The 25,754-nt window shown below is 43.9% G+C and overlaps 1 protein-coding gene across 1 annotated transcript; it reads right to left on the bottom strand.

Moving 5' to 3' along the window:
• Positions 1 to 10,401: 10,401 nt before the first annotated feature.
• ormdl2 (ORMDL sphingolipid biosynthesis regulator 2) lies at positions 10,402 to 24,346 on the bottom strand. The gene is made up of 4 exons (XM_084334020.1): positions 24,305 to 24,346; positions 19,825 to 19,999; positions 16,385 to 16,536; positions 10,402 to 11,191 (listed from the first exon to the last, which is right to left on the bottom strand). Exons 2-4 carry the CDS (start codon positions 19,996 to 19,998, stop codon positions 11,056 to 11,058), a joined length of 462 nt encoding a protein of 153 aa, XP_084190146.1. The 5' UTR covers position 19,999; positions 24,305 to 24,346; the 3' UTR covers positions 10,402 to 11,055.
• Between the last annotated feature and the right edge of the window lie 1,408 nt (positions 24,347 to 25,754).

Below are 25,754 nucleotides of genomic sequence, written 5' to 3'. Positions count from 1 at the left end.
AATTATGAAGTACATTATTATTATTTTTTTGTATCTAAAATGCTAAACTGATTAAACCCTACTAGTCCTACAAAGTTTGTCCAAATTATACAGAAATCAGCACACCCTATTATAAGTCCCCCAAGCACGACCTCCACAGGGATTTTAAATATAGCAAATATTTATTCCACAGTGCATGAAAGGCAATGGAGAATTGATAGTAGATGCATCCTCCCAGAAATCTGACTTCTATCTAAAAAACTGCATTTTTGACAGCTTTTTCTGGCCTTATGTGAATCGTTCTCATAGTAAAGTCAAACTACAAAAAACATACAGTTCTCAACATACCTGCTGTTTGCTACAAAGGTTCTTCAGCAGGAAGCAGATGTTTTACCTGAATGTGTCGACTGTATGGTTGAATGACTGTATGGTTGAATAACTGTCTGGTTGAATGACTGTATGGTTGAATGACTGTATGGTTGTCAGGAAGAGGCGGATCCTTCTGACGTTGCTCAGGAGGAATCTACAGGTTCTGATTGTCGCTGCGATGTGAGCGGAGAAGTTCAGCTGGTCATCAAGGACAACAAATCAAATCAAATTTATTTATAGGGCCCGACAACACACGTTAATGTCCCCATGGGCCGTACAGGTCTTCTTTAAACAGGTCAAGAAGACAACATAACAATAAGTCAAGAACAGAACAAGAACACCATAGGGTCCAAACATTTTTTAGATGAATGCAAATAAATGAAAGAATGCAAGCACTCCCAGACATACCCCACGCGAAGGTAAGGAAAAACTCACTAAAACCTAACAATAGGGAAAAAAGCTCCACAGGCAGTGTGGAGGAGAGAAACCTTAGAAGGGCCGTTCAAGGGGGGATCTCCCTTCTTAGATGTTGGTGATAGTAGTGTTGCAGACGGACAGTTGGTAAGCATGCACTCATGTGTGTGGTGAAACACAGATGAGTGCATGCAATAGCAACTGTACATTTTGAAAAATTAAAGATAGAGCTAATAGCGATAGCAACTGAACATTTTGAAAGATTAAAGATAGAGTTGATAGCGGATCTATTTGAGGCACAGGGGCGGCGCAGAGAGGGTCACGTCCTCCCCGTCTTAGTCACGGGACATTCAACACTCCGGTCGTTGCTCAGGGACAGCCGGAGACAGGGAGATAGGGGGTGGCGCAGAGAGGGTCGCGAACTCCCCGACATCATCGCGGGACATCCGGCACTCCGGTCACCACTACGAGACCTCCGGAGACAGGGGGGCACGCAGAGGGGGTCGCAATCTCCCGGCCTTCGTCACGGGACGTCCAACACTCCGGACAACACTCCAGGACAGCAAGTCATAGGAAGACAGGGAGACGGGACAGGCGTTAGACAGCTCATGAGATTGTAGTAGGCGGACATAGCAATAGATACAAGTGGTAGGCATATATGTGAATGGAGTAGATATATGAAGTAAGCGTATTATGTGAATAGAATAGAAGTACTTAACCCAGCAATGAAACCGCGTTGACTGTTAATCTGTTAACAGTCTGTTAATCAGTTGACAGGACCACGGACAGACGGCGGAGAATAACTGATCCAAGGCCTCGGAGGTGCATGTAGAGCAGTCACTACAAGCTTGGCCAAGACCCCGAGGCATCCATCACCTTGGTCAGCGCCAGGAGACGGGTACTCAGAGAAAAGGGGGAGGGAGGGGGGGGGAGGGGGGGGTCCTGTAGTACCCTGTAGTGCCATGTAGTACCCTGTGGTGCCTTGTAGTACCCCGTAGTGCCATGTAGTTCCATGTAGTGCCATGTAGAGCTATGTAAGCCATGTAGTACCCTGTAATGCCATGCAGTACCATGTAGTACTCTGTGGTACCATGTAGTACCCTGTACCATAACTAAACTACACAGATTAATCTAAAGGTCAGTCCCCGACCAGGTGAGATCAAGGTAGGTTGAAGGAGAGAGAGAAAAGATGAGTCTTAAGCAGGGATTTAAAAGCTTCGACAGAGCAGGCGCCCCTGATGACGGCAGGTAATTTGTTCCACAGGTAGGGAGCGCGGTAGACAAAGGCTCTGTGGCCGGCGGATTTTTTTTTTTTTTTTTTGATCCACTTTTTCTCCCATTTTTTCTATATTTTCTCCCATCCCAATTTCGTATCATCCAATTCAACCCTCCCCTGTCACGAACGCTGTTTCTTGCCTCCCACAAGCCGGCTGCAATGTGGACTAAGTCATACATAGCACAAGTCCCCTCCGGTACTTGAGGTAACAGCAGTCGCATCTTTTCACCTGCGCAGCTCGATCTCTCAGTGTCGAGGAGTAACGCGTGGGAGGCTCACGCTGCCCCCGACACTTCCTGATTCTACTGCGCAGGCGCACCAACCGACTTGTAGGAGTCGCTTGTTCACAACGTTCGATCCCCACCCTTCAGTTTTCCCTCCCCGTAATACGGCCAATGTGTATTACTGCGGACGACCAGCTAAACTGAAAACAATGTGGAGAGCTGGATTCGAACACGCGAATCCTAGCGTCTCCACACTGGTGGCGAGTGCCTTGCCCACTACACCACCTAGCCGCCCACCGGCGGATTTCTTTTTAACCCTAGGGGTCGATAGAAGCCCCGCATTTTGTGAGCGCAGAGCACGAGCGGGCGAGTATCGGGAGATGAGATCGGATAGATAGAGCGGTGCAAGCCCATTTAAAATTTTGTAGGTGAGGAGTAGCACTTTAAAGTCAGAGCGGGCTTGGATAGGAAGCCAATGTAGGGCGGACAAAACTGGTGTGATGTGATCAAATTTTCTAGTTCTAGTTAGTATCCGTGCAGCCGCATTTTGCACGAGTTGAAGATTTTTGATGCTTGAATTAGGTAGGCCTGAAAAAAGTGCATTACAGTAGTCCAGACGTGATGAGACAAAAGCATGAATCAGGGTTTCAGCATCAGCCAGAGTTAAAATGGGGCGTATTTTTGCGATATTACGAAGATGGAAGAATGCAATTTTGGTGACATTTTTTATATGTGCATTAAATGAGAGGGAGGAATCAAAAATGACTCAGAGGTTTTTTATGGTGGAGCTCTGGGATACATGACAGGTATCAAAGTTGAGGGAGATGTCCTGAAACAGGCCTCTGTGGTTTGGGGGGCCAACAATTAACATCTCAGTTTTATCTGCATTAAGGAGTAGAAAGTTTTGCGACATCCATTTTTTGACGGCAAGCAAGCAGGCCTCAAGGTTTTGTAGTTGGGAGGAATCATTTGGCTTAATAGGTATATATAATTGGGTGTCATCAGCGTAAAAATGAAAGTTTATGCCAAATTTGCGTATGATATCGCCGAGGGGTAGCATGTAAATCGAAAATAGCAAAGGGCCCAGGACAGAGCCTTGTGGGACACCACATTGCACTGGGAGGGTCTCAGATGTTAAATCATTATAGACCACGCAGTGTGTTCTATCAGTTAAATAGGATTTAAACCAAGCTAGTGCGAGACCCCGAATGCCAACATGGTTCTCAAGCCGACCTAGAAGAATCGAGTGATCGATAGTGTCAAAGGCTGCACTGAGATCAAGCAATAAGAGCACAGAGGTGAGGTTTGAGTCAAGAGAGAGCAGTAAGTCATTTGTGACTTTGGTAACCGCCGTTTCGGTGGAGTGTAAGGCTCTAAAGCCAGATTGAAATGATTCATTAAGATTATTGTTTGATAAATGGTCAGTAAGTTGCGTTGCGACGATCCGTTCTAACACTTTGGATAGGAATGGGAGATTGGAGATAGGTCTGTAATTTTTCAAGATTAGAGGGTCGAGGTTCGGTTTTTTAAGTAGTGGTTTAATGACGGCTGATTTAAAGGCCAGGGGCACCACGCCAGTAGACAAAGAGGTGTTGAAGATATTGAGTAGGGCAGGGCCTAGAGTTGGGAAGAGTTTTTTGATGAGAGTTGCTGGGAGAGGGTCAAACAGACAGGTTGAAGGTTTAGCCGCGCCAACCAGTTTAGAGAGGGCACTAAGTGAGACGGTTCTTGGCGGTCGGGATGCGGCTACAGCTACATTCTCCACTGTGATGGAAAGGTCGGTCAGGGGGGAGGATTTGGCCGGCAGGTGAAGCAATTCTGTTTTGCTTAGGTTCAGTTTGAGGTGGTTGGTCATCATCCAGGCGGAGATCCGCTCAGAGACGTGGATATCCGAGGGAGGAAAGGAGAGGAAGAGTTGAGTATCATCGGCATAGCAATGTTACGAGAAGGCATGAGACGTGATAATGTTACCCAGAGATTTGGTGTAGAGGGAGAAGAGGAGGGGTCCAAGGACGGAGCCCTGAGGGACACCCATCTGCAGGAGGCGGGGGGCCAACAGGGTCCCTCTCCATGACACTTGGTAGGAGCGGTCATTGAGGTATGATGTCAGCCATGTCAGCGCAGAGCCAGCCATTCCTGCGAGGGACGTGAGGAGGATCAGATGGTTGACTGTGTCGAAAGCTGCAGACAGGTCCAGCAGAATCAGGACAGAGAGGCCTTTCGCTTTTGCTAAGTGAAGAGCCTCTATGACGCTATGAGGGCCGTCTCTGTGGAGTGGCCAGTCCGGAAGCCTGACTGATTAGGATCTAGGAGGTCATTCTGTAAGAGATAATCAGTAAGTTGGTTTGATACAACACGTTCAAGTGTTTTAGAAAGGAAGGAGAGAAGAGAGACAGGGCGATAGTTGTCTATGACGGTGGGGTTCATGGTGGTTGTTTTTATGAGCGGTGTGACTGGCTTGTTTTAGGGAGGTGGGGACCACCCCCGAGTTGAGGGAGGAGTTGATGGTTGCAGTTAGGAATGGGATGATGTCTGGTGCTATGGTCTGGAGGAGTGGGGAGGGTAACTGGTCCAGCTGGCATGTAGTGGGACGGTTTGACGTTACCAGTGTCAGGGTCTCAGCATCTGTAATGGGAGCGAATGATGACAGAGTGAAGGATGAGGTTCTTGATTCAGCATTTGGAATGGGTGGGGGTTGGGAGAAGGAGCTGCGGATGTTTTACAAAGTCTTCGGAAGAGAGAGAGGAGGGGGCGGAGGGGGGGGGTGAGGAGGGAGGACATGGTAGCGTGCAGTTTGCGAAGGTTCTTGGCAGAGGCCTCGATCCTGTGGTGAAAGAAAGAAGCTTTTGCAGTAGTAATGGTTTTGGAGAAAGAGGTTGTGATATGTGACAATGTCACCAGTGAGGCGTTCTTCCTCCTTCTTTTTCTTCCTCTTTTTCTTCCTCTCTCTTCTTCTTCTTCTTCTTCTTCTTCTTCTTCTTCTTCTTCTTCTTCTTCTTCTTCTTCTTCTTCTTCTTCTTCTTCTTCTTCTTCTTCTTCTTCTTCTTCTTCTTCTTCTTCTTCTTCTTCTTCTTCTTCTTCTTCTTCTTCTTCTTCGCTGCCCAGTAAGTGAAAGTACATTTAGAAAAGTCCTGGGCCCTCATTTATCAATGGTGCGTATGGCCAGATATGTGCGTAACCCGTGCGTACGATCATTTCTAAGCAAAGTGTGTGACTTATCAATTTGAACGTGTGCTTGACTTTGTGCGTATATATACGCACAGCTCAGAGCATGCGTACCTGGTGCCCACACTGCCCAGCGGTAGAATATGAATATTGCAACGCAGAAATAAGCTTCTGTGCATTTGTTTCAACACTGGCGTGTTCTGTATGACCCATAAATCATTATAGTTAATTGTAAAATAGCGACCGTAGTGTAATTATTGTCAAACCCTATAAATATAGCATTTGGAATAGGTCTTTCTTTCCGAATGAATGCAGCATGGTTTATATATAGGGTTATCGGAATACTATGGGGTGCACTGACTGCGCTCCGCAGGGAACTGTTTTCAGAGTCCCACACTTTGCTTAGAAATGATCGTACGCACGCACCATTGATAAATGAGGGCCCTGGTCAAATAAAGGTCTTCTTGATTTCCCTGTGTTCGTCCAGTCATTTCACATCTTTGGGTTAGTTTCTATAAAATCTCAGATCTTTGAGGTCTTTCATGTCTGTAATTTCCACTCCTTCACTGGGATATATCAAATGAAGATTTGAGGGCGGCTGGGTGGCGCAGCGGAGATTGCGCTCGTCACCAATGCAAGAGACTCCGGTCTCGAATCCGGGTGTCAGCATTGGGCCGGCCGTCATACTGGCTCAATTGGCAGAGCCAGTGGGTGGAAGACGATGGGTGGGGATTTGGACGTTGTGAACAGCGACTCCTACAGGTCGGTTGGGGGACGCCTGCACAGCAGAGACAGGAAGTAGCAGGGGTAGTGTGAGCCTCCCATGCGTTACACCTCGCCACTGAGAGTCCGCGCTGGCAGGTGAAAAGATGTAACAGGCTGCCTCCTCGTGTACCGGAGGGGACACGTGATGCAAGGCTTCTATCCTCCCTACAACCGACCAGTGGGGGGCATAGTCGAGCAACGTTCAAGACAGGGGAGGGGAGAATTGGAAAAACACAAACAAATTGGGATGGGAGAAAAATTGAAAATAAGGAGAAAAAGTGGATCAAAAGAAAAATGAAGATTTGAGCAGAAATGCCTACATGACTTAAAAGACATGATAGTTAATTAGTGTATATACTTCCTGCACAATTGTACAGCCGTGGCCTATTTGATTTGATATTCTATTGTGCTTTTATTTTAATTTAGTTTATATTTTATTTTATTCTACGGTAATTGTCTGTCCGCTAATGACGCACCAAACAACCAAATCAAATTCCTTGTATGTGTAAACTACTTAATAAAAAAAATTCTGATTCTGATTCTGAGATGGGATTATCACGTGTCGGTATTCTTCACTCACTAACTCACAATCCCAAACTCTGAAGCTTGTTCTAAAAACACCTCTTAGCCTCATGGAAATGCATATACTGTACACAGTGTATTAATATATGTAGCAATGAGATCATTTCCCAGAGTATTGTTGGCTGAATGTATAGAAATGTTGTCAGAAAGTGCGCATACTGGCCTTGAGATGTGGAAGCAGAAGTGGGGAAAACTAGCAGATGAGCTCCTTTCCTCCTCTGGTTGCATCATAACTGAGATACTAACCGCAGCTTTACAGGGTTTTCACCATGTATTTCCTTGCATTCACCAGGTTTTCAGTGATATCTAAACCAAATTATAAGAAAACAAAAAGAAAACTATCTGACACATTGGAAAGAATCAACACAAAACCAGAGCAAATTGGATTTCTTTTTTTAGATTTTATTTTAGCATTTTTACAGCTTTATTCTGGTCAGACATGACCGACAGAGAGCAGAGGAGAAGATATGGGGGAAGGACATGCTGCAAATGTACGTCCGGGATCAGGAGACAAACCCGGGTCGACCGCGTAGGTCTGCAGCGCAGTAACGTGGTGCGCCACGCGGGCGCCCCTAAATTGGAATGCTATTTTTTTTAGTCCTCTTTTTCTCCGCCTGATTTTTTTCTCCCCATCCCAATTTAGTCGTTATGCCAATTCCCCCCCTCCCCTACCTGGTTGTTGTGCGCATGTTCCTCCTACTGGTCGGTACAAGGGAACCCTGAAGTCCACCACATGCTTCCTCCGACACATGTGGAGACAGCCAGTGGCTCTTTTTTCACCTGGCAGCGAGGACTCTCATTGGTGAAGCGTAACGTGTGGGAGGTCACGCTGCCATCACCATTTCCTGCCTTTCGCTGAGCAGGCGCCGAGACCTGACCTGTAGGCGTCGCTGTCCACAACTCCAGATTACCACCCACGACTTCCCTCCCCCTAACTCAGCCAAACGAGTTAGTATGACGACCGGCCCAAGCCGCAGGGCAATGCTGAAATTGGAATGCTATTTGGCCCTAAACAGAGAGTACACAGTGGCAGAATACCTGAGCACTGTGACTGATCCAAAACTAAGGAGATCCTTGACTAGGTACAGACTCAGCGAGCACAGCCTAGCCATTGAGAAAGGCCACCATAGGCAAACCTGGCTCCCAAGAGAAGACAGACTGTGCACCCACCCACTGCACACAAGAAGAGGTGGAAACCGAGCTACACTTCCTAACAACCTGCCCACTATACCAAGACATCAGAGACATATACTCTCGACAAATTGCAAACACCCAAAGAGACTTCGAAAACATGGCAAATAACGCAAAAGCCCCATACCTACTGGGAGAAATACAACAATGTGCAAACACAGCAGCAAGATTTGGGAGCTGCTATGACAAGAAAAGGACATCCAACGGAATACAACCACCATAAAGACTGTCAATCACACATATATCCCTGCACTATCTGTACTGTACTGATCTCTGTTTGATTGTTTTGCTTTGTTTTGTTTGTTGGTTTTAACACTGGCGTTGGCAATGTAAACGTATGTTTCCTGTGTGAAAAAAGCCCCTTTGAATTTAAATTGAATTGATATCTAGTGGTTTAGGTCATATCATGCCCCCGCTCCCCTCTCGTCCTCATGCCCCTGCAGTGTTTTGTCTGGAGTTATTTGATGGCTTGTTGGTTTTCTTCCTCCTAGCTTTGAAATAGTGATGCAAATGTTGTTTGCAATCCGCGCACCGTAGAGGTGATCCCCTGTCCTGGGAAGCACATGCAAATACGCATATACTGTAGCTGCTACAGTATGCTTATTTGCATGTGCTTCCCAGGACATGGCATGTTCAACGGCGTAGTCAAATAGTCATTTTGTCACATTTCCTACATGCCACTTCCCCCAAACACACACACACACTCATGGGACACGGGGCAGAACACACGCGGAAGGAGGGGGAATCCCTCAGGCGGATGTATACGTCACAAACATTGGGATAGCCCGGGGATAGCGCAGGGGCCTCATGTAAAGTGGCTGGAGTCCCCCCCCCGCTTGTGGTCTGAAGAACCACACGGCCAATCGGGGTCTGTTCGTGGTCTCTCGCGAAGCTCCACTGAGAAAAAGATGTTTGTTTTCTTCTTCTCACGACAAGTGCTCCAATATCCCGCTCACACTATAGGTTCCTTGTGTATCATATAAAAAAGAACAAGACAAAACATTCCAAGGTTTGTGCCTCAGAATTCTTAAGAATGTGTTACATCATGGAATGGCCCACTGGGTTCATACGCCGACCTTCCCTGTCATCATGTGTGGGTCATAGCCTGTCAAGCAGACTGCAATCAAGTGTGTTGATCATGATGCCTATAGTTGTGTGTGTGCATGGTCTCATCAGAAAACGCAAATAAAGTACTTAATCGACCACAGGAAAAAAGGTACATAATGTACATTATGTAACACACACATATATATATTTATTATTTATATATATATATGTCATATATTTACATTTCGTATCTGTGAAAGTACAAAAGAAAGTGTGATTGGGAGTCAAAGCAATGCTTGTGGTGGGGGGTGAGTGCACTCATCACCACTAGACCAAGACAGTCAAGACACCCACCCTGTTACAAACACAGCAATACTATGAACCTTAGGGTTATGGTTAGTTTAAGGTAACAGTGTGGTTAAGTTTATGAGGGTTAGTTTAAGGTAACAGTGTATGCATGCATGTCATACTGTATTTAATGCATTGATGCCTAGTTGTGTGCATGCATGTCATACTGTATTTAATGTATTGATGCCTAGTTGTGTGCATGCATGTACTGTATTTAATGTATTAATGCCTAGTTGTGTGCATGCACGTAGTACTGTATTTTATGCCATAGAATCAAACCATAAACAAAGTGGCCTATTGGGATGCTAGATCCTAATGTGAAATCTTTTGATTTTATGTCTGCACTTTGCCTGCCTTTTTTCTGCTGTAACGCACTTTGAGCTGCATTTCATTAAAAAGAATTATGAAAATGTGCTATACAAATAAAGTTATTATTATTATTATTATTATTATTATTTAGGGCTGTCAAAATGAATGCTTTAACTCTGGAGATTAATTTAAATTATTTAAAGCGTTAAATTGTTTTTATCTAGATTAATCTATGGAGTGAAAATGTTCAATATAATATAAGAAAGCGGTCTAGCTGAGTCAATGTTGATGGTTTTGTTGAACATTTGTATTTCACAGGATAGAAACTATTCAAAGAAAGCTATTAAAATAGTCTTTGAATCTAAATATACTTTCTTTGTGTTGATTTTACATTAATTCCATGATTTTACTCAAGTAAATATCTGTTACAAGCTTCGGTCTTAAGTAGAAAAATGAAATTTTTTATCTAGATTTATCTAGATTAATTACAGAAAATTGTGAGATTAATTAGTTAATTTTCTTTTATCTATTGACAGCACTATTATTATTATTATTATTATTATTATTATTATTATTATTATTATTATTGCGGTGAGGTCCGCTAAGACGTGAAATTGTGCTACCGATACAAATAAACTTCCTTTTACATCATTTACTTTGATAAAATCAGGTATACAATCTTTGGATAAATGTTAGGATACAGTATAATTATGTAAACAATGACAACAGCCATGAGGGAGACGGCAATATTTATTGTAAGCAACACATATACATCATAATGAAAATCAAAAATCAGATGCCAAACTTGAGAATGTGTGGATGAGATTAAAACTTGGAGGTAGGGGGGGGGGGGGGGTTATCTACCAAACAGTCATTGATGGATGGGTGTTATCTCACACGTTCTTATGTAAAAAAGAAAAGAAAAGCACAAACCAGTAACAATTGAAGACTCATGGCCAGTTCAGATCAGGAAGACAATGTTTTTCATTTTTTATTTTATATTTTTTTTATTTGTTGATCTGAATAAAGGCAAAGAAATAACTCCCATTCTAAATAAATGCAGTTCACTCTGCTCTTTTCAGAGAACTGTGATATCACCAGAGAAAGGGCTGTAGATGAGCCCCTTGCAGACATACACCAGGAATGTCGATAAAGAAAAGAATACAGTGAAATAATTTACTCAGTAACCTACATAATCATAAACAGCGCAGCAGTGCATTCTGGTACATACATTTTAGGCCACAGGACGGTGAACTCTGTGTCCCGGCTCACACGCTCGTCCCCCAGACAGTCCAGAGAGTTAAGACACTTCGGTTTGCGCGTCCTCAGACCAGAGATGCGTAGTCCAACCCAAACTGAACTAAAATCCAGTGTCTTTCAGTGGCGTCAGTATTTGTTGATCCCAAATATCCGTACTCCATGGAACTGAGGCAACTTCGGCAGGAGGACGCTGAGTAGCGAGCTGGTGTTGATCAGGAAGTGAGTCGGGTCGTATTTCGTGTAGAAACTGGCAAGAATGTACCTTGAGAATGAAGGGAAATTATACAGATTTAGCAACCATAAATATACAAATATATATATGGTATATACAGCATTATTGTACATGCTATCATACAGTTAATAAATATATATATATAGGCGGCTACGTGGCGTAGTGGGCAAGGCGCTCGCCACGAAATCTGGAGACACTGGGCTTGCCTGTTCGAGCCCAGCGCTCCACATTTGCTTTCAGTTTAGCTGGTTGTCCGTACTAATACACATTGGCCGTATTAGGGGGTGGGAAACTGATGGGTGGGGATCGGGCGTTGTGGACAGCGACTCCTACAGGTCGGTTGGTGCGCCTGCGCAGTAGAATCAGGAAGTGTCGGGGGCAGCGTGAGCCTCCCACGCGTTACTCCTCGCCACTGAGAGATCGAGCTGCGCAGGTGAAAAGATGCGACTGCTGTTACCTCAAGTACCGGAGGGGACTTGTGCTATGTATGACTTAGTCCACATTGCAGCCGGCTTGTGGGAGGCAAGAAACAGCGTTCGTGACAGGGGAGGGTTGAATTGGATGATACGAAATTGGGATGGGAGAAAAATATAGAAAAAATTGGAGAAAAAGTGGATAAAAAAAAATATATATATATACGGTATATATATATACAGCATTATTGTGTACAGCATTATTGTACATGCTATCATACAGAGTTAATAAATATATATATATATACGGTATATACAGCATTATTGTACATGCTATCATACAGAGTTGCATGGGTTATATGCAGGTGTATAGGATTACAGAACAAAGTGAGTCCACAGAAAGAAAATTAATGTTGGTAAATGGGCGCATTGTCTCTTGCTCAGCTGTGTCATATTTCTTATGCTAATATGTTGGAGCTGGCGTGGCAGGGTTTCCCCCGGAGCGTATTGCAGGTGCAGCACCTACGCTGAACTCTAGTGTTTCTCAACTGGTGGGTCGCAACCCAAAAGTGGGTCGCGGGGCCATTTTGAGTGGGTCGCTCGCGGATGTGTGTGTAAAAAAAGAAAATAAGTAAAGTTTTTTTTTTTTTTTTTTATTATATTATATAATTTTCTTTTTGCACTACCTATCTTTGTGAAAGTGGCTTCTCAGCTCTGGTCCAGCTGAAGACAAAGCAAAGGAACAGATTGGACATTGAGCATGACCTTAGATTTGCTTTGTCTACCATCACCCCAGACTTTGAGACTCTTGTCAGGAGCAAACAACATCCCCAGTTATCCCATTAGTTCCCTGGGATGTTAAGCTAAGAAGTCTGCTAAGAAGGATATATTATTTATTATTATTATTATTTTATTTCATTGTGTTTTTAGCCCTAGTTGCACTTTTTTTGCAACCCCAGTTATCCCATTAGTTCCCCCAAACTTACTGTAGGTCTGTTATGTTAAGCTAAGAAGTCTGCTAAGAAGCATAATTATTTATTATTATTTTATTTCATTGGGTTTTTATCCCTAGTTGCACTTTTGTTGCAACCCCAGTTATCCCATTAGTTCCCCCAAACTTAGGTCTGTTATGTTAAGCTAAGAAATCTGCTAAGAAGCATATTATTTATTATTATTTTATTTCATTGGGTTTTTAGCCCTAGTTGCACTTTTGTTGCAACCTCAGTTATCCCATTAGTTCCCCCAAACTTAGGTCTGTTATGTTAAGCTAAGAAATCGGCTAAGAAGCATATTATTTATTATTATTTTATTTCATTGGGTTTTTAGCCCAAGTTGCACTTTTGTTGCACTTTTTTGTGTTTATTTCATGTTGTTAACAGTGCATGAAAGATTGCGTATTACTGCAATTTTTATTTTTTAAATAAATCATAGTGGTTCAAACATTTGGGTCGCGACTTAATGACTAAGGAAAATGTTGGGTCCCGAGGCTAGACCAGTTGAGAACCACTGCTCTAGAGCACCTCCTCTGAACTCTAGAGCAGCTCCTCTAAACTCTAGAGCACCTCCTCTGAACTCTAGAGCAGCTCCTCTGAACTCTAGAGCAGCTCCTCTGAACTCTAGAGCACCTCCGCTGAACTCTAGAGCACCTCCTCTGAACTCTAGAGCACCTCCTCTGAGCACCTCCTCTGAACTCTAGAGCAGCTCCTCTGAACTCTAGAGCAGCTCCTCTGAACTCTAGAGCAGCTCCTCTAAACTCTAGAGCACCTCCTCTGAACTCTAGAGCACCTCCTCTGAACTCTAGAGCACCTCCGCTGAACTCTAGAGCACCTCCTCTGAACTCTAGAGCACCTCCGCTGAACTCTAGAGCAGCTCCTCTAAACTCTAGAGCACCTCCTCTGAACTCTAGAGCACCTCCGCTGAACTCTAGAGCACCTCCGCTGAACTCTAGAGCACCTCCTCTGAACTCTAGAGCACCTCCGCTGAACTCTAGAGCACCTCCGCTGAACTCTAGAGCACCTCCTCTGAACTCTAGAGCACCTCCGCTGAACTCTAGAGCACCTCCGCTGAACTCTAGAGCACCTCCTCTGAACTCTAGAGAACTCTAGAGCACCTCCTCTGAACTCTAGAGAACTCTAGAGCACCTCCTCTGAACTCTAGAGCAGCTCCTCTAAACTCTAGAGCAGCTCCTCTGAACTCTAGAGCAGCTCCTCTGAACTCTAGAGCACCTCCTCTGAACTCTAGAGCACCTCCGCTGAACTCTAGAGCACCTCCTCTGAACTCTAGAGCACCTCCGCTGAACTCTAGAGCACCTCCGCTGAACTCTAGAGCACCTCCTCTGAACTCTAGAGCACCTCCGCTGAACTCTAGAGCACCTCCTCTGAACTCTAGAGCACCTCCGCTGAACTCTAGAGCACCGCCGCTGAACTCTAGAGCACCTCCGCTGAACTCTAGAGCACCTCCTCTGAACTCTACTGAACTCTAGAGCACCTCCGCTGAACTCTAGAGCACCTCCGCTGAACTCTAGAGCACCTCCGCTGAACTCTAGAGCACCTCCGCTGAACTCTAGAGCACCTCCTCTGAACTCTACTGAACTCTAGAGCACCTCCGCTGAACTCTAGAGCACCTCCGCTGAACTCTAGAGCACCTCCGCTGAACTCTAGAGCACCGCCGCTGAACTCTAGAGCAGCTCCGGTGAACTCTACTGAACTCTAGAGCACCTCCGCTGAACTCTAGAGCACCTCCGCTGAACTCTAGAGCACCTCCTCTGAACTCTAGAGCACCTCCGCTGAACTCTAGAGCACCGCCGCTGAACTCTAGAGCAGCTCCTCTGAACTCTAGAGCACCTCCGCTGAACTCTAGAGCACCTCCTCTGAACTCTAGAGCACCTCCTCTGAGCACCTCCTCTGAACTCTAGAGCAGCTCCTCTGAACTCTAGAGCAGCTCCTCTGAACTCTAGAGCACCTCCTCTGAACTCTAGAGCACCTCCGCTGAACTCTAGAGCACCTCCTCTGAACTCTAGAGCACCTCCGCTGAACTCTAGAGCACCTCCTCTGAACTCTAGAGCACCTCCGCTGAACTCTAGAGCACCTCCTCTGAACTCTAGAGCACCTCCTCTGAACTCTAGAGCACCTCCGCTGAACTCTAGAGCACCTCCTCTGAACTCTAGAGAACTCTAGAGCACCTCCTCTGAACTCTAGAGAACTCTAGAGCACCTCCTCTGAACTCTAGAGCAGCTCCTCTAAACTCTAGAGCACCTCCTCTGAACTCTAGAGCAGCTCCTCTGAACTCTAGAGCACCTCCTCTGAACTCTAGAGCACCTCCGCTGAACTCTAGAGCACCTCCTCTGAACTCTAGAGCACCTCCGCTGAACTCTAGAGCACCTCCGCTGAACTCTAGAGCACCTCCTCTGAACTCTAGAGCACCTCCGCTGAACTCTAGAGCACCTCCTCTGAACTCTAGAGCACCTCCGCTGAACTCTAGAGCACCGCCGCTGAACTCTAGAGCACCTCCGCTGAACTCTAGAGCACCTCCTCTGAACTCTACTGAACTCTAGAGCACCTCCGCTGAACTCTAGAGCACCTCCGCTGAACTCTAGAGCACCTCCGCTGAACTCTAGAGCACCTCCGCTGAATGCATAATTAGTTGGCCATTCGCGGTCGCTATACCGAGGTTGCAGTAATAGTTTAACGCTGTTCAGATCACGTCGGAGAATATAGACCCATCCCAGTGACCTGCGACCTGTGCTAACGCTCTTGGGAAATGCAGTGTTGTAGTTCTCAACATTTTCAGCCTTTAATTTTAAACCAATGCTGCCATCTACTGACAACAAAAAAGTGTTGTCTAATCGTCACCTTGAGAGCTACTTCCGTATACAGCGCCGCCCCAAACCCATTCTAGAGATTCCCACTTTTTGCTGGGAGTGGGGCGTGGCCGTATTTGGTCCCAGACAATAAGAGTGGCTGCAATTGGTCACCGTGACGTTAACTACAAATACACGAGCTGTCCAAAAATAAAAATAATGATAATGATCAAATCAAATAAAAACGTACAATATGTGTTTCTTTGTCTGAAGGGTTACATTTTCATTGTGAGCATTTAGACCTAAAAACGCCTGCTAAAAACGCCTATTAAAACCAATGCAATTATTCTACACAATCTCTTAAAACCTGAGGGTTTTTTGGAAAGATTTTCAGAATTGTCAATCTTCACTAAAACCTTTTATATCTCAGCCTCTGGAGCAGGTAGAAACATGAAATGAAAACCATTTGATAGATTACAACTTGGGCTTTTATTTGAACATCATTAATTTACTATAATGTGCATTGACATTTGTAAAAAAACAACAAATATAAAATACTAAATATAAGATACTGCCACCTAGCATGATTCGGCCGACATTGCAATCTTGATGTCTCAGAATGAGTCCCAATGATACACTGAGGTCTGTGAGACTGTATAGAATATTAAAATCAAATAAAAGAAGAAATTATGAAAACTATCGAAAACCTGAGATTTCTGGGGTTCTGGCGCTCAACCGCTGGCGAGATAACCCGAGAAATGTCGGGTCTGGCACTGAAAGTGTTAATAAAAAAATATAAATAATAATTAAAATCCCAAAGCATTCCCCCACATGTATTTCAGCGAATCACAGCGCTTTTTATTACTCACATACCTTGAAAATGGCGACACCGTCTGAAATGACCTAAACGTTGCATCAGGTCTTAAAGCCAACTACACGCACATGTAGCATCCAGCCTTAAAGGTATAAACACACACGCAGCATCAGGTCTAAGTGGGTTAAACAACTTACAGAACGATGGGTGAGATGGTGAGGAATTTGCGAGAGGCGGTGAACTGGATGCCGTAGTCCATCTGTTCCCAGTGAGTCAGCAGGCGGGCTTTCCCCTGGTCTGGCGTCTCGAAGGGAGTGCCTTTCACCGTGTGTAGAAACAGGTACATCACCTGCGGAGAAACACAACCACCATTACCCACTGGTATGGGAGAGCCAATGGGTCCTATCTTCACTCTACACTCAGGGCACTGGTGTCCAACGGATTTTCGTTGGTAATTTGGTGACCAGCGATGCAACGGCATCTGTGGCTCCATCGTGTGGCACTTGCAGAACGGAGTAGAAGAAATAACATTATTATCACTTAATTAACCAGTTATTTTTTTCTCATATTTTTATATTCAGAGTTAATCATATTGTTTACACTATTTATTTGTCTCATATTTTTATATTCAGAATTGTATTGCCTATATAGTCTTTCTACTATTACCCTGCCCATACCTGTACCTCCCCCATGCTGCTATGACACCCGAATTTCCCCAAGGGGATCAATAAAGGAATATCTTATCTTATCTTTCCTCTAACATCCGTTGTGATTGGAGGATCAAGAAGAGAGGGAATAGAGCGTTCAGGTGGCGTAATAGAGATTGCGTTCGTCACCAACCCCGGAGCGGCTGGATTTGCCTGTTCGAATCCAGCTCACAGCTCCGGGGTTGTCACCAGCTTGGCTGGCCGTTCACACTAATACAATTGGCAGTATTAGAGGGTGGGAGAAGCTGGCGGGGTGGGTCCGGGTCGTTGTAAACAGCGACTACTACAGTTCGGTCGGGGCGCCTGCTAAGCGCGGATAGGATCTAAGTGGGATAGTGTGATCCTTCCACACGCTACGCCCTCTCAGTGAGAATCCGCGCTGCCAGGTGAAAAGAAGCGGTTGATTGGCTGGACGTGTGTCGGAGGAAGCACGTGGTAGCCTCCACTCTCCCAGACCGACTGTGGGGGGTAAGTGCGCAGCGACCAGGAAGGGGATTGGGAATTGGCATAACGACTAACATTGGGATGGGAGAAAATCGGAGGAAAAAGGAAGGGAAAAAAAGATAAAAAAAAAAAAAAAGAGAGGGAATATATCCAAATTCACACAAAATAATCCCAGTTGCTGGAGGGAATGTGGGGCGAATAATGCTGACCATACACATATTTTTCACATGTAAAAAAAAATACAAATCTACTGGTCAGATATTTTACATATAATGGAACAGATGTTCGAGAAAGTGGGGTATCTACAAAAACAAGATATACTGTTAGGAACACGCCCCAAAAACCTACAAAAAGAAGAATTATACCTTTTTTTATATTGAGAGCTGCAGCACTTAACACTTTAATCGCCGATGACGTGTTTAGACGTCATTCCTAGCCATGCTCATTCTGCCGAAGACGCCGTAACTCGTCTTTGATATCAATATTTCAAAAATCTGTGATCGAAATCATATTTCCCCTCCGGGGCCCTGAGATATACTGCAAAGCTCCACTCAACTCTCTAGCGGTTCAAGAGCGCCATCTGGTGGCCGATCGGCAGATCGCCAACAGGAAATGACTCGTCGAACCGGAAGTGCTCATCCATATGTCATCCGGGCACTCGCTATCGTTAGAGAGACTCCGTCTTGACACAGTGAACATCGATCGGTGCAAATAACTCGAAAAAACAACATGATTTTGGACGTATATACTATTATACAACCTGGAAATGGATCGGACAATTCTCCATCCCATAATAGAAATATTCTGTTCCACGCTCATCTGCCAGCGGCGCGAGGAAGCCACGGTGAGTTGCAGCGTTATATTCTAACGTGTTCCATATAAACTGCTATGATGATCATATGACCCACACTGGATGAATCATCTAACGCTGCCCACGGAATTATAAAAGACCCCCCGCCCATCATCAGATGATACGTAGTAACTTCTAGAAGTACCTCCAGTTGAAATTTATTATCTGGCACAGATCGCTATCAAACTGTATTTCATCACGCATATAATGCATTTGGGGCTATAAATCACGTTCTGAAGAAAGCTGCAAAGAAAACGATAAAAACATACTTATACTTTAGACCGTATTTTAGTATGAATATGTGAATGAAAAAGTATATCGTTGCTACACCCTGAACAATGGATATAGGACATTGAATGGGCCATAATAATGGCAATTTAGCAATAGAATTTAAAAAGTTATAGCCCTGCAAAGAAGGGGAACTTCTCCATAGACAAATAGAGCTGGCTAGGGATGGTAAATTATGAATTTGAACCATGGCGATCAAAGTGTTAAGCAAATAACAAGAGCTTGGAAAAAACTTGAATCTCCCAAAGTAAACAAGTGGTTAGAAACTGTAGAGGACATATATAGTATGGAAAGGGTAACTTACTAAATTAATAAGAATGAAAACATGCTGGAAAAAAGATGGGGTTTCTTTAAACTATGGAAGGGTATTAAGACGACAGATAGATCAGGCTTTGAGATGAGGATTTAAGTAACATGAAACAGTAATAGAGAAAACTAGAGTAGCAGTAGTAGTAGGAAGAGAGTTATCTTTGATATACTACTCAATTGTTGGGGAATACCCCGAGGCCTACACCTATAATGAAAATTCAAGTATTTTTTCCTTTTTATTTTATTTTTTATTTATTAATTTTTGTATATGTATGTGGGCCTGTGGGGACGAATATATTGGATGTATACTATGGATGGATGGATAGGTTTACCAGTCCAGGATCAGTAACATCTATACTGGTACTCACTCTTTTGTTTGTGTTTTTGTTTTTGTATGGGTGATGGGTAAAAAAGAAAAAAAAGTGTCAAGATTTACAATATATGTACATTTGTGTGTATGTACGTGTACGTGTATGTATGCATACATGTATGTGTGACTATGTATGTGTGTGTGTAGTGTACTAAATGTAGAGTGACTTTATTGACACAATAAAGTATAATAAAAAATAAAAAAAGAAGAGGGGCGGGTTTGAGATAGGTCACTTCAGTGCTATGACTGGGCCTTGTACACAGTGTTGCCAGATAATTATCGTATTTACGCGTGTAATCTTCCTAAAAAACTACACATTTTAAGCCTCTGGGACGATCATTTAACATCTCGTTATCTCAAACTAAATCCTCAATTTGAATAAAGTCATTAATCTGATTAAATTTTTATTTTTATTTCAACTTTCTTTAATGAATATAACTCATCAGTTTTAATACTATAATATTAGTGTAGCCTTATCTGCAACTGTGAAGAAACCCCCCATTGGTTTAAACAGAATGAATAGACACATACAAAATATATATATAAAAATAATAATAATAATACATTTTTTATTAAACATTTTAAATTCAAATGTTGATTTAGAATTCAAATGCCAACGTAACAAACGAAGGTCCGAACGTTCGAACGTTTGGGCTCAGCCCTACTGACCAGGTTGTGGATGACGTTGGTGAGGGTCCAGACCAGGGGCACGCTGAAGAAGGGGATGCTGAGGAGGACGAAGTGCAGCACGGTGGTCAGCAGCATGTAGGCCAGCCATATCCCCCTGCTGTTCATCACCCGCGTGTTGGGGTTCACCTCGCTGTGCGCTACACCCACATTCATCCTGGAGAGAGGCAGACACAAACGCGGATCTTAAAAGGAACACGCCGACATTTTGGGAAATGAGCTTACCGTCTTCTCCAGAGAGAGACGAGAAGATAGATACCAGTTCCCTCTCTGTGCGTTCAGTAGAAAGCTATCTGGCTACACGTTAGCCTAGCTTAGCACAATGAGTGGAAGCGGACAGTGCAGGTCAGCCTAGGCATTGTCCAACGAACACCTCTCCTGAAGGCGTCATTACTTTTACCAACCGATTTCCAGTTCCGTGTTCGCGTTCTGCGATCTGATTGGCCACTGACGTTTCTGGTCATGTGACATCTGCGCCAATCGTGTGACGCCTGTTTCTATCACCGGTTAAGCTTAGCCACTCTTTCGAAGTTGGTTAAGGTTAGAGTTTGTCTTAGAGCAGGGCGATAGAACACCAGCCCTGATTCCAAACTCTAACCTCTAACTAAGCTTAACCAGTGATAAACTAGGCGTTAGGTAGTTTGCAGGCTGTTCGAGGCGGAAATAGGCGCAGAAACAGGCGTCACGCGATTGGCGCACATGTCACATGACCAGAAACGTCAGTGGCCAATCAGATCGCAGAACGGGAAATCGGTTGGTAAAAGTATAGACGCATCCTGAAGGCTAAGACAGTAAGCTACTTTCCCAAAATGTTGGCGTGTTCCTTTAAGAAGCGACGGTGGCTCAGGAGGTAGAGGGGTCGTCTGGTAATCAGAAGGTTAGGGTTCCCGGGGGTTCGACTCTGGTTCTTCCCGGCAGCGCACCTAACTGCTCCTGATGAGCAGGTCGGCACCTTGCATGGTCGGTGTGTGAATGTGAGGCATAAGTTGTTAAGCTCTTTGGATAAAAGCGTTATATTTATTTAACCTTTATTTTACCAGGGAGTCACTTGAGATCAAAGATCTCTTTTTCGAGCAAAACCTGGCCAAAATGGCAGCAAAACAAAAACAAACATACAAATACACAAAACCCAGACAGAGACATAAAAGTCAAAGTGGGGCAAGGGGATACATTTGAGCTGCAGAAAACTAGATTGAATGGGATTGAGGGTAGGGTAAAAAGGCAGAAAGAGGATGGAAGGTAAGGCTCTGCAGGAGGTCGCTGGGCAGAGAAGGTCAAGTTAAAAATATAAAATATAACACCACATTATTTTGTTCTTAACTAGCATTTTTTCTTATTTTGTTCTTACCTGGGATTCAGCAATGTTTTCTTATTTTTGCTTTTCTCTTGGGCAAGACCAAATTCTAAGAGTGGTCGAGAGCACTGTTACCCAGATAAGAAACTCTTACCCAGATGAGAAAAAAAAAAAAGCCTACCATTGGTCAATTGCCCCCAAATACGACTTTAAAAATCCAGAACTTTTCAATAATAATAATTATAATAATTATAATTATAATTATTATTATTATTATTAATATTAATAATATTAATAATAATAATAATAATAATAATAATAATAATAATAATAATAATAATAATAATAATAATAATAATAATAATAATAATAATAATAATAATAATAATAATAATAATTATTATTATTATTATTATTATTATTATTATTATTATTATTATTATTATTATTATTATTATAACTTATTGCATGCGTTCTGCTTCTGAAATGGATTATATATTGCCGTTAGAACAGTTAGATGCTCTGGCCGCCCAGGCCGTACGCATAAAACGCATATTTAGAGATCGTCTAGATCTATTTGCAGAGCCAGCTGAGTGGCTGCTTAACCGTTTCAGATTGCCAAGAGCGGTACTTTTTTGGATGTATGCAATACTCTGGAGCCTCGACTCAGACACAACACACGCCGGTCAAATCCTGTGCATCCACACCTACAAGTTCTTATACTACTTTTTCTCCCCATTTTCTATTTTTCTCCCATCCCAATTTCGTATTATCCAATTCTACCCTCCCCTGTCTCGAACGCTGTTAGGCCATGCCTCCCACTGGTCGGCTGCAATGTGGACGAAGCCTTGCATCACGTGTCCCCTCCGGTACACGAGGAGGCAGCTGTCGCATCTTTTTCACCTGCACAGCGCGATCTCTCAGTGGTGAGGAGTAACGCGTGGGAGGCTCACGCTGCCCCCGATACTTCCTGATTCTGCTGTACAGGCGCACCAACCGACCTGTAGGAGTTGCTGTCCACAACGTCCGATCCCCACCCACCGGCTTTCCCACACCCTAATACTGCCAATTGTATTAGTATGAACGACCAGCCAAGCCGGAAGCAACGCCGAGAGCTGGGCTCGAACCCAGCATATCCTGCGTTAGTGGCGAGCGCCTTGCCCACTGCACCACTTAGCCGCCCCACACCTACAAGTTCTGAGCGCACTCTGGGTTTTAGCCACAGGGACCTTTCAGAGAGATAGGTGACAGGTCCGGTATTTCCCAACCTACTGCGCGATTGGCTCTTGACAAGCATGCAGTCGTTCAGTATTGACAAAGCCTACTTTGCTGGAACGATTCATTTCGCACGTATACAGTACGTGTGTGCGCTGCTTATTTATTTATTTATTTATTTATGGAGCATTTATTTATCCACTCTGGTTGGATGGTGTATTGTACTTGTGCTGTTTAATAACAATACATTGGAATCTAATCTCATTTTAAGATCAGTCGCAAATCGCTTCCTGTTGAATGGATCGGTTGAGTGCAATGCCAAACCTCTGCTGTTAGCTTGTCTTGACAGCCTAGAATATGACACGCCCACTAACAATCACGGCTCGCAAGGAAAAACCAAAAAAAAATCGGTTCCAGCTGAGCACCGATTTTTCACGTTCCGAATCAATTAATGCTGGTGTGAACGCGCCGGCCGGTTCGAGATTATGTTCGGGAACCGGCTCTGGCACAGAGCCCGGCTGGTGTGAAAGGGCTATTTGTGTGATGTAACGTTATGCCTGAAAGCAGGGTCTCTATACTCTATACTCTGCACGCCTGGTCAGTGTGTAGGCCGCTGATAAAGCCCCATACAACTGCACAGCATTCCCATTCTCTCAATAAGCGCCTGGAAACGTATTTGAATCCCACAAGGGGCTGCTCTAGGGGTCACATGCACTAGCCAAAGGCTCTGCCCACAGTATTACAATTAGGCAGTTGTAGGCAGAGTTGTAGTACTCGAGTCCAGGACTCTGGACTGATTTTCAGGTCTCGTGACTAGACTTGGACTCGAGCATTGACTGCATTCAGAGTCGGAAAGGGGCAGACGAGGACTCGGACTTGTTAATTGATAAATAGTTCTTTTTTTATATATATATATATAATAGGCCCTAATAATTTGGCATAAGATATTGATGACTAGTGCATTTGTTTGGCTATTGTGTCACAAAGTAAATAAACTCCCTTTGAAATCGTGACCACTGTCATTTATGTAGACTTTTTTTTATTTTTTAGACCCGATTTGAATGTCAGCTCAGACTCAACCTTGATGACTTGGACTCGGACTCGACTTGGACTACTAGACTCTGGCTCTTCTTTGGTGACTCGGACTCAAGGTCTTTAGTGACTCGACTACAACACTGGTTGTAGGCAGTGTCAGTTGATAGGGGCCATATGTAGCTGTTTTAGGACCATCAGAGTATGAAAGTACCCCCCCCCCCCACTATGAATTGAAAATGGGGGACCCTGATGTAAACAAGACGAAAGTCTTTCTCTGGTCTGCATCCACTTAACAATTGTGTGTATTGAGCCGTACTGTATTGTAGCCATTCTGCAATCTGTTAAATAACGTTTTCATTCATCCCACCACCAAATAAATAGCTTTCATTCGAATGTCACTCTCTTGTCACAATGGAAGCACTCGTTTTTCTGATACGACTGCTGGCCGATACGACTGTGTTGTTGTACTAGCTACTCTACACAGCCCGGAGGCGAAGACGCCGCCCGCCCGCATTACCCTGGGCAACATAACGCGCGTACCCACTCACGAGACCCCCTCCATCATCACATAACAAGCATTCATTGCCAAGAGAGCAGATAGGAACTTCATTCCGATCAACTTCATTGCGACGAGGATGTTTTATCAACGTTTACGTTAACGCTAAGTAGCCCAGAGCAAACTGTTAACAAGTTGTGGGAAAACTCTGGCTAGCGTGTGTTTAGGATCTGCTAGCAATTTGGTTTAAGTGCTAAGCTAATATGAGCTAGATATGTCGTGGTATGCCGTATTAGAGACGTCTTATAGTACTAAGTTAGTGTAGTAGTGCTATTTTGTGAATCGAGATGTTAGGATGTTGCCCTTAGCAACTGCCGTTAAAGTAAATGAAACTTTCCCTTTTAATAGCGAACAACACTCACCTTCCTGTTGTTGTAAGCAAACCAGGAAATCCTTACTCTGTTTAACCACGCCTTATTGAGTTCTGGATTGGCTGACAGTCCTACTTGTCCCCCAACCTCGGGGTCAGTCAATGGTCAGGAGGACCCCATTTGGTGTCCCCTCCCCTCATATGAATTGATTGATTGATTGAAAATTGTATTAACAGATTGCAGAATGGGTACAATACAGTACAGCTCAATACACTTTTTTACACAATTGTTAAGGGCATGCAGACCAGAGAAAGACTTTCGTCTTGTTTACATCAGGGTCCCCCATTGTCAATTCATCATAAATGACATACATGACGACGTACAGATTGACAGTACTGCTACATCTAGACATTTATGACATACCAGATCTACAAATACAGTACTGTTTGTGATACAAAAAGGGTCTAAAAAAGAGAGTATATACATTTGAGGGGGAAGAAACTGTACATTGGAGGTGGTTTGGTGGGGGGGGGGGGGGGGGTAACTGTACATTGGAGGGGGTTGGGTGAATGAAAACATTGGGGGACCCCTAATGAAAATGACTTGTCCCCTAAAGGAGGCAGTTATACATTATACTTGTAGGTGACAGAGCAGTGTATAGTCACTTTCATAAATCTTCTCATAGTATTATTAACTTCTAGTGAAATATTTTTGTGTGAGATTAAATTAGTCTCTTATGGGTCCTGACTCCCTGAGCCCTACTTTCATAACCACTTCCCTAAATAATTAAATATTGTTTATGCGATAGGTAATAGGAACCCAGAATTCTCACATCACAGGAATTTTCTGACCTAGATATCAGGTCACCTGCCAAAAAAAGTTTGGGAAATTCAGGTTGGGATTATTTTCCCATAAGACTGAGGAGGCTATTCCAGTTTCTATTGACTCAGCTATAAGATAAGTGTAACTGAGGGGTTACAAAACCCTGACTGTATTAAAGATTGTGATAGATTAAACCACTGCTAGTTATGTACTTTAATTACTGGCCAGACAGTACATCAAATATAGATGGTGAACACCCACAAGAACACGGCATTGACACAGAAATACTATTGGAGGGTAATTTATTATTATTAGGCAACGTCAGGTTACAGAATGAGAATTAGGGTCGCGCTTGTATGGCGAAGAATATACGTAAAGTCAGTCAAGAGCATAAGTCACTAAGAATAGCAGGAATCCTATGATGGGTCTAAGCTGACGCCACCTGTTGTATAGTAGCAATTATATAGGGCAACACCGGTACCAACTGGAGACAATGGGTTCCCTCCGGGGTGTAAGGCCTGGAGGGTAGAGGAATGTTCGGGTACTCCGTCTGATTCAATGGGGAATAAAGAGACTCCAGGTACAGGAGTCGGTGCTTGTACTCCCTTGATCAGCAGACAAAAGCAATAGTTGTAATCCAAGATGCTCGACAGCATTGACGACAGCTAGCCAGCCCCGT

The sequence above is a fragment of the Notolepis coatsorum genome (assembly GCF_963971535.1).
Source record: "Notolepis coatsorum genome assembly, chromosome: 17".
NCBI lineage: Eukaryota > Metazoa > Chordata > Actinopteri > Aulopiformes > Paralepididae > Notolepis > Notolepis coatsorum.
Note: the sequence above shows the minus strand (reverse complement) of the source record. Positions and strands in the feature narration are given on the sequence as shown.